At 48.4% G+C, this 9,862-nt stretch overlaps 1 protein-coding gene across 1 annotated transcript; it reads left to right on the top strand.

The window, feature by feature from the left end:
* The first annotated feature begins 3,562 nt into the window (after window positions 1–3,562).
* VCPKMT (valosin containing protein lysine methyltransferase) lies at window positions 3,563–7,859 on the top strand. The gene is made up of 6 exons (XM_002200437.6): window positions 3,563–3,824; window positions 3,955–4,065; window positions 4,533–4,605; window positions 5,521–5,640; window positions 6,689–6,793; window positions 7,395–7,859. Exons 1-6 carry the CDS (start codon window positions 3,613–3,615, stop codon window positions 7,407–7,409), a joined length of 636 nt encoding a protein of 211 aa, XP_002200473.5. The 5' UTR covers window positions 3,563–3,612; the 3' UTR covers window positions 7,410–7,859.
* The last annotated feature ends 2,003 nt before the right edge of the window (window positions 7,860–9,862 follow it).

Here is a 9,862-nt window from a genome sequence, read left to right on the forward strand (position 1 = left end):
GAGCTTGAGCAATGCGTGTTCCTTGCAAGGACAAGGTTGGGAATTGCATTTTTGACAATACAAAATGGCCCAATTTTCCGTGCTGCTGGTCTCACTTTGGTTTTCCTTCTGCCTGGAGTTGGGCCCATCCCAGGCTTCCACACTCCAGCTTCTCATCAGTCTGCCTAAGCTGCTCCCATTGTCTTGGGAATTCCATTGGGAAAATTCTCCTTTTTGGAAAGGAGATATGACTGAAGAGGGATGTTAATTAGAAATCCCCTGAGTTGGAAGGGATCCATCAGGAGTCCCACTCCTGGCCCTGTACAGATCATACCAAGATCCCCCCCAGTTTTCTCCTGGGAAGATGAATTTTTCCATCTGTCTCTTGAACAGTCTTTTTTTGCTGCCTGCTCGCTCCGTGCTCCTTCCATGCGGAAGAAGAGAAGGTTGGAATCCATTCATGCAAGGGGCAGAACTTTCTCTAGGAGAGCTGCTTCATTTTGCTAAAAAAAGGTTCAAGATGTCCCAAATTTGAGATGCATGGACTGGGAATGCAGATATTAAATGGAGGATGACTTGGAAAAGTGGAATTCTTTCTTAGATTCTTTGCATTAACTCTTTTCAAGTCCCCAGCAGCAGCTATTGCTAAACAAGAAATAATATTGTTTCAGATTTTCATGTGTTTTTGAAGAGGAAAAAATTCTCTGCCAGATTTTAGAATATACAGATGTCAGCTTTATGCCTTCCTGTACAAGTGCTTATGCCAGAACCATTTTGAGTGTTTCACAGTAAAATATATCATAATATGACCATGGAAAGTGGTGAAAGGCAGTTAAGATTCCCACCAGCATGGTCCAAGACAGCAATAAATAACATTTCAGTTACTTCATAATTAGAGGGGTAGGTAAAAAGAACAATAAAAAAACTGCTGGAGGGGAAAAAATGTGAAGTTTGGGTTTGAAGTTGGCTTGTGTGGGGAAAGGCACTTCCCTCAGAAAACTTCTTCTCAAGGGGACTCTGCCAACCACCAAGAGGCTTCCCATTGCTCTAAATGAAATGAAGAAATAAAGTAATAAAAAAAACTTTCTTCCATATAGCAAAGGGGGAGAAAAATCTAAACCCTTTGCATTTCAAGATGTCAGCGCAGAATCGACTCATATTCAGTTGCTTGAAAATAACCTTTTTTGTGAGTTCATTAAAACCTTTTTCTAGATTTGTTAAGACCTTTTTGTAGGCTAAGTCCTTTTCTGTAGGTTTATTAAAACCTTTTTCATAGATTTATTGACCTTTTTTGTAGGTTAATTAGGACTGTTTTGTATATTTATTAAGACCTTTTTAAGTTTATTAAAGCCTTTTTGTACATTTATTAGGACTTTTTTTGGTAGACTTACTAAGACTTCTGTAGGATGATCAAAAATTTTCTGAAAGTTTATTAAGACCTCTCTTGTAGGTTTGTTAAGAGCTTTTGTAAGTTGTGTGAGGGTGATTTGTAACAAAATCTTCAGGAGGGAGGAGGGAGCAATTCCTGAGGGCTCCGTGCTCCCTCAGGCCGGAACCATAGAATCATTCTGTTATAAATGAAAATTTGTCCAGCCAAATTAAAATGAAAAAATAAAATATTTATTTTATAATCAAATTCTATCTAGCCAGCCACAAGGAAATAACAGTGCCGAGCCCAGTGTCGGCCCTGGGTGCACAACAAAGAAGTCAGCCTCAGCAGAGGTTTTCCTCTATGCACACACACCTCCATCCTGGCACAAGCAGTTTTTATAGGGAAAATTCCGCCTGAGGCCAAGATTTCGGCAGTCAGTCTTCCATTCAGAGTCCATAGGTTAATAAGATTTTCTTTTTTTGGTGATGAGGAAGAACAATTCAGTGTCCGGAGTTGTTGAATCCCTTGATGAAATTTACAGGAACGCTGCATTCACCTTGTGAAAAATGCCAGTCACTTGGTTTTTAAAATTTTAAAAGTTTAATAATAATAAAATGGTTATAAAAATAATAATACAATTAGAGTAATAAAGTTTAGAGTTAGGACAATTACAAGACAATAAAAATAAAAGAATTATGGACGTCTGGATGCTCTCGGACTCTAAGTGACAAAAAGCATACCTTGTGAACAAAGGAATCACCCTTAAAACAATACGCTTGTTGCATACTCATATATCCTTCATGGTTATACATACATTCTATTTAAAACAAGAAACTCTCTCTGTTGTATGTCAACTGTTTCCTTTAATCCCCATGGCATCTGAGCAAGGCCTGAAGAAATCAGTTTCTTCTGATAAAAAGCCATAAATTCCTCTCCTTTGGAAGATTTAGATGTTCCTCGAAGCGAGTATCTCCTACATACATAGTCTCTATTTTAACATTATGTTAGAACCTAAAAGAATATTTAACACACTACTTAAGAGAATTAATACAGCATCACTTTCTAACATTACACATATAATATTCATTGTAATATTTACAAAAAGCCAATCATATCCATCTCGGGTCGTTTGGGGTCCCCGTATCCCTCTGGACATGTAGCAGAACCACATCCTTTTACGTGTAAATCGGGTTTCAACATACACCAGGTTTTGCCTGCGAGGGTGTGGGGGACTCCTAATACAAACGCGTATACTCCAACAAATATTCAACATCACATATATCATACTGGTGTTATAAATGAAAATTTGTCCAGCCAAATTAAAAATGAAATAAAAATAATTTTATTTATGATTAAAATCTATCTCGCCAGCCACAAGGAAAAAGGCAGTGCCGAGTGAGTGAGTGACAGGACGCCTCACAGCAGAGGTTCCTCTAGACACCCACTCTATTTTTTTGGATTCCGCGGTTCTTATAGGAAATTTTCCGCCCGGGGCGAGGATTTCAGCCATCCGCCTATTTTTTCCATTCAGAGATCCCCATATTCATAAAGTTCTTTTCTCTAGGCCAAGTCCAAACAATCCAAGTCCACGTGTGGACGATCTTGCTGACGAAGTTACAGGAATGTGGCTTTCAGCTGTATCAGCCCGGCGGTCTCCAGAGATTTCGATCCGAGTCGTTACCGGGACGTTCAGCTTCAGGTCCCGGTACCAGTTCCTGGAACAGCCCATCTCCGGGCGTGCCACATGTATTAGATTGTAAATGAGATATTGTTTGGCTTAGGTGGAACCCCAATATGGTGTGGGGGGGGCTGCTGTTTTTACATTAAACTAAGCATTTTATATAGTGAACCATATTTAATATAACAACACTTCAGAGGCGTAAATGATAACCATTTATATCACTGGAAATGGCGCGAATTACACCTACTACACACAACAATTCCTTCGGGAGAACCCCCACCCCTCACAGCCTCTCCCGCCGCCCCTCACGGGCGGGCAGCGCCGTCCCCTCACGGCCCGCCCGCCATTTCCCGCCGAGGTGGGGCGGGGCCGTCCCCTCACGGCCCGCCCGCCATTTCCCACCGGGGCGGGGCCGTCCCCTCACGGCCCGCCCGCCATTTCCCGCCGGGGCGGGGCAGCGCCGTCCCCTCACGGCCCGCCCGCCATTTCCCGCCGGGGCGGGGCAGCGCCGTCCCCTCACGGCCCGCCCGCCATTTCCCGCCGGGGCGGGGCGGGGCGGTGCCGCCTCAGAGCCGCGGCCATGGCGGGTTTCGTGAGGGAGCTGGAGCGGCGCTCCGGGCCGGCGCTGCGGCTGGAGCAGCGGGCGGCCGGCGGCGTGGGCTGCGTGGTGTGGGACGCCGCGCTGGTGCTCGCCAAGTTCCTGGAGACCGGCGCCTGTCCCCTCGCCCGCCGCCACGTCCTGGAGCTGGGCGCGGGCACCGGCGCTGTCGGCATCATGGCAGCCACGCTGGGGTGAGCGGAGTCTCTGCCCGGCGCTGTTTTCTCCCTCAGACCCTTTCTATTCCTTTAAACCATGTTTTCTAGGCTGTGCCGAGTGTCCCCTGCCATCGCGTTGCTCCCTCAGCACGTGTGTGTGTTACAGGGCGAACGTGACGGTCACAGACCTGGAGGAGCTGCAGGAGCTGCTGATGGTTAATATTGAGAATAACAAGCACCTGGTCACAGGGTCCGTCCGAGCCAAGGTACTGAAATGGTTTGTATGAGCCTTTATTTAATGTCTCTGTTCGGCTTTAACGGGGATTCTGGGTATAGATTGAAAAAGAGTGGGTTTAGGTGGGATGTTGGGAATTGGGAATTCCTGGCTGGGAGGGTGGGCAGGCCCTGGCACAGAGTGCCCACAGGAGCTGTGGCTGCCCCTGGAAGTGCCCAGGGCCAGTTTGGACAGGGCTTGGAGCAGCCTGGGATAGTGGAATGTATCCCTGCCCGTGGCAAGGGGAGGAATGAGATGGGATTTAAGTTCCCTTCCCACCCACACCATTCTGGGATGCTGCGGTTCTGCACAGACTTCTTAAATTGCTAAATAACTTCAAAACACTGCTGTGCGAGTAAAACCTAATATGTGAACACAGTAGTTAACTTTATGCTCGGTCCTTTAGTATGTGTTATTAATAAAACTTGTTTCCACTTTTTGTTGTTTTATTCCTTGTTTGTTCTTTTTAGGGGTGAAGACGTAACAGAATTTCAGCCTCCCCCCGATTATATACTCATGGCTGATTGCATTTACTATGAGGAGGTAAATGAGGACTTTGCTAAACCCCTGCAGTAAAGTTTCTTGGGAAGGGGGTGGGATCAGTGTGTTGAGTATGAGAAGTGTCCAGATACATATTGTGCTCGTGTCATGGTCCATGTGGTTTATAGGAGTATGTAGAACAAAACTGGAAAGGGCATTTTTAATAGATGTAAGGCCATTTGACATAGAACCAGACTCTACTTTTATGTTAAAAATCCCAAATTTAATGTTTGTGCCTTCCCCCTGCCCTTTTTTTTTTAACATTGGGAATGGTGAAGCAAAATGTGAACTGTTTGAAATTATTGGTAAATGAAATTTAAGAGTGTTATATCTGTGTTTGGATTCTCCTCATGCTTTCCTTCAGAAGGAAAGAGGAGAAATCCTGCCACAGCTGAGTGGTTGTTGTAGTCTGCCTCGTGTCCTCAGCTGAAGCTCTGTAGGATGTGCCCAGAGAGTTGAGGGAAGCTGCAGGAAAAGGGAAATAACCTGACAAACCCCTTGTCCCAGTGCCCTTCCAATGGCTTTACCAGCCCCTGGCATTGAGTCCCTGCCTGTTGGTCCCATTTCCCTCCATTGTGGTCTGGATCTGAGCCATCCTCCAGGAATAATTGAGAAAACTCTCACTTTTGGAACACACTGAGGAACACTCATTGTTGTGTGCCTGGAGGAAGTGCCCACTCAGCAGCGTGGGATGTTTCTGACTTGGATTCCAGTTCTGTTTTCTTCGTCAGTCTGGGAGATTCTAATCCTGTGAATCCCCTTTTCTCCTCTGCTTCCCAGCTTTTTCCTCATGTTTTTCCTGTCCCAGTTAAAGCACTAAAAATAACTCCCTGGGAGGTTCTCTCTTAGGTGAAGACTTTAGCTAGAGTGAAATGAACTTGAAATCCACGTGGGAAATGTTTAACTGTTTTTGGGTAGTCTTTGGAGCCGTTGCTGAAGACCCTGAAGGACCTGACGGGCCCTGACACTTGTGTCCTGTGCTGCTACGAACAGAGGACTATGGGGAAAAACCCTGAAATTGAGAGAAAATACTTTGAAGTAAGTAGGTTTTAAGTATATTTTCTTTTAGGCTGTTACATTATAAGCAGAGGGGAAAATACAAAGTTTTGCTCAAGAACTCAAAAGTCTCTCCTTTCCTTATCTCACCTGATAGAGGTGCTTCTGAAAAAGTTCCTTCTCTCTAATGAGAGCTCATTAGTAAGTGTTTTAATTGAATGTTCCAGCTGTATCTTGTGTGCAGGTGAGGAAAAGGAACACAGGGAACAGCTGTGGGAGGATGATGGTCAGTGCAGATTTAACTCTGCACCTGTGGTGACTGCTGAGAAGCAGCTCTTGTGCAGGATTATATGTAATAACTGTAATATTGCAAAAAAAAAAAAAAGGGAAAGTGTGAGAATTCCAGGGGATTGGTAGGTATTAATCAAAGCACTTGTTTGATAATTAGTGCCTCATACTCTTGAGGGGCCCTGGCAGTGAGGAGCGCTGTGCTCAGCTCTGCTGAGGTGCTGCTCCCACAATAAACTCAACAGGGGTTGGTGTTTCTGGCTGATTGTGTAGGGTTTTGTGATTTATTTCCTTCCTTGCCAGGTTCAGCCCAGGCAATCTGAGCACGGCCCAGAGCTGATGCTGGGGGATTTTAGACTGGTTTTTTCTCTCCTCTCCCTTTCACTTGAGAGGGTTGGCAGACAGGCAGGTGCTGTGGTTTGGCTTAACATTTTAGGGATTGAAGCAAAATAATGGATTCACAGAATCATTTAGGTTGGAAAAGTCCTCTTGAGATCATCAAGTTCAACCATCCCCAAGCACTGCCAAGGCCACCACTAAGCCATGTCCCCAAGTGCCATATCCACACATCTTTTAAATCCCTCCAGAAGTGTTTTACCACAAGATTAAATAGGTTTTTCTGGGGTATTCTGGAGTATTTTCTGGAGTGCTGGAGTTAGTCCTGGTTCCTAGGGTCCAGGGTCCTCGTGAGTGCACCGGTGACTGGCCAGCACTGAACCCACCACACTCAGTTTCAGTGAGGGTGAAATGCTGCGTGGGGGGAGTGTCTGGAATGGTTGTGGAACTGTTCTTTGTGGAACAGCTGCTTCAGAGGGACTTCGAGCTGGAAAAAATTCCCCTGGATAGGCACGACGAGGAGTATCGGAGCGAGGACATCCACATCGTGAGCATCCACAGGAAGCGGGCGGTAAGTCCACAGAACCCAGGAGGCTTTGGGTTCTTGGGAAGGGACCTTAAAGCTCCTCTCATTCCACCCCCTGCCATGGGCAGGGACACCTTCCACTGATTCATGGCAGAAGCACAGCAACTGCTGCCAGGAATTCCCAAAGCTGCTGTTCCCTTGGCACAGCGTGAGGGCTCCAGACTGTGAAATTTGGGACCCTGTGGAACCACAGCCCTGCTGTACAAAGGAGCTGCTTTGTTCCCAAACCTGGTGCTCCAGGTGCCAGCCTTCCTCTTCAGCACTACCTTTGAGCTTCACACTTCTGCTTCCGTGCACTGGTGGGGTGGGATCTCCAAACTGGAGTTTAGAGGCACCAAAGTAATAAAAATAAAATGCCTGGTGCTGCTTTTGGCACCGTGGGCTCTGCTGTGCCACCCTCTCCCCAAAACCAGGCTCTAGATGTGATACTCAGCCGCTGCCGGGATTGCTTTGATCATTTTGGGGTTAATTGACGAAGCGTGAAGAAAATACTTTGCATACTGTGATGACACAAGGTGCAGGCTCAGCTCTTGAACAAAACCAGGCCACTTAAAAATCTGTAATCTTTGTGAAAATCTCTTGACAGAATTTCCCATCGTGAGATCTTTGAGCACAGGATCTGATGGGATGACACCACAGAGGGACAGTCTGCGGTGTGGTTGTGACTGATGTGCAGCGAACAGCTTCTGGGCAGCAGCCGAGGTGTGTGACAGCTCTTCCGGCAGCACGGCTGTGGGCTGGCCGTGGCCCGGGAGGCGGGGATGGAGACCCGGGGAGGCGGGGATGGGAGCCGGTGCCTCTGCCGGGCTGCCGAGCACTCACCGAGCCCCTCCGAGGGCACCGCGTGAAACCGCCGGGAGGGGAAAACTCCGGGACCAGCTCGACCGGCCCGGCAATAAAACTTTGGCACAGGAGATGGGTTCCAGATGGTGGGTTCATTCGTCCTGTGCTTCCTGTGTCATCCCCAGAGCACCTGGGAGGCTCGTTCCAGGAGCTGGGGCTGGAACTGTGTGGTGGTTTCTGCACAGATAAAACATGCCTGTGCAAAATCGTTCTGCCTTCTGTTTTCACCTGTGCTTTTCCGGTGCAAAGTTTGACACCTTCAGGTTATTCTGGTGAGCAGGTTCCTTGTGGCTGTCAGTGTTTCTGCCTCTTGGAGCTCAGTGGTGACTTAGAGGAGGAATTTTGCAGGAATTCTCACTTTTCTGTGGAGGAAGCAGCTGTGGAAGTTGGGTCTGTGACAGAGGCACGAGTCACTGTGGCTGAGTTTTCTCTAAGAAGCTGGTGGATTGGGAACAGCTTTGTTTGCAGGCTTCCAGGAGTTTTCTGCACTTGCCCCGAGTTCAGGCTCCCTTTATCTCCAGTAAGAGAATTTCTTGCAAACTTCCCACATCCTGAAACACTGTCCTGGCTTGCCGAGCACAGCAACGATGATTAGCTAACCTGAGAACCTAATTTGTCAAACCACACGTGTTATTTGTTACCTTGTTATGAAAAGAGCTCCTTAATTACCCAGTGGCCTGCAGGAAGGGATTTACTGGAATGTTTACACCAACGTGGCTTCCCAAGTGGAAGCTCTTACTCCAGAAAAATGAGGAGAAGATCCCCAAATCCCAGCAGTGGTGGGGATGGTGTCCCAAAGCGCAAAGGGATGGTGTCACACTGGGACATTCAAGCACCCTGCTTGGTGGTGGGGGTGATGCAGAGGGGAGCAGCCTTTCCCAAGGGTTTGGAGCTGATGGAATAACTGTGGTTTATCTACAGGGCGTGTGCTATCAGCACTTCCTTTTGCACAGGGCTCGGATCTCTTCTTCAGAAGAAAAAGGGAAGAAGTTATGCTTTTTCTTCCTCTGCTGCGCCCTCAGCTTTGGGCCTGTGCCACTCAGGTTGTGACAGGGACCTCGTGGGAGGGGCTGGGTCGTGTTACCCCCTGCGTCACCTCCTGTCACCGGCTGCACTCGGCGAGGGGGATGTAAAACCCAGCTGCTGCTGCTGCTGCTCTGCAGCTGCGAGAGGAAACTGCCGCTAACCAGGGCCACAGGGCAGGGCTGTCTGTCCCCAGAGCCACCACGTGAAACAGCTGCTTTTTGGGCAGAAAAATGGGCTTTGGGAAAGGGGCTGAGATCCTGCTGGGGCTCAGCTGCACCATGTCTGGAGAAGCTGCCTGCTCTGAACTCGGAAATGGTGTGGAGCCCTCATGGAAAATGGGATGCGAGGGAGGTGGTGATCCTGCCTCTTGCCAACCCCTCTGTTCTCTCACCTGTCCTGTGTGTCCCAGTTGGACTTGTCCTGATTCCTTGGAGAGTGTTGTGGTGCCACATCCATTAAACACGGGCTCTTTGGAGAAGTGTGGCTGTGACGAGTCAGGCTCTGCCTGGCCTGTGTGGCTCTGGAGAACTCCTGTCCCTGGCAGTCCCTCCTGCCATGCCAGCCCAAATCTGTGCCAGCTCTCTATGTAAGAGAACTCACTCTTGGCTCTGCCTCCAGGCTGGCTATGGTGGGAACCAGCAGCACCAAATCTACCACGTCCCAGCTGGGTACCCCCCCTGTGCCTCACCTTGCTGTGATTTGGTTGTGTCCTCACAAGAGAGAGCAGGAAACCTCCCTGTGCTGCTGCTGTGGGAGCTGGTTTAGTGTCCCAGGCAGAGGCATTTGGGAGTTTGAGGTGTTTGCCTAAAGTCATGCTTAAATTGCAGATAATTTTCTGGCATAGTTTCAACACCAGCCCGAGCCATGGGAAACTGTGTGGGCTGTGGTGTGGAGGTCATGGATGATTTTCCTGGGAGAGCCGTGGTGCTCCTGTGCTGGCTCAGCCCACAGCCCTGGAGGCTGCTCTGCCCTGCCCTGTCCCTCTGGTGACAGCAGTGGCAGTGCCACCATCCCCTGGTGCCTCTGGGGTTCTGCTGGGCTGCTCACTCCTGGCTGGGGCAGCCAGTGGAGCTGTTCCAGCTCCACTTGGATTGAGGGCACGGGTCTGGGAGCGAGCACAGCGTGTGGTGCCAGCTCAGCACCAGCCACATCAGTCACTGACAGCTTCTTGTCATGGTATCAGTC

The sequence above is a fragment of the Taeniopygia guttata genome, chromosome 5, assembly GCF_048771995.1.
Source record: "Taeniopygia guttata chromosome 5, bTaeGut7.mat, whole genome shotgun sequence".
Lineage (NCBI taxonomy): Eukaryota > Metazoa > Chordata > Aves > Passeriformes > Estrildidae > Taeniopygia > Taeniopygia guttata.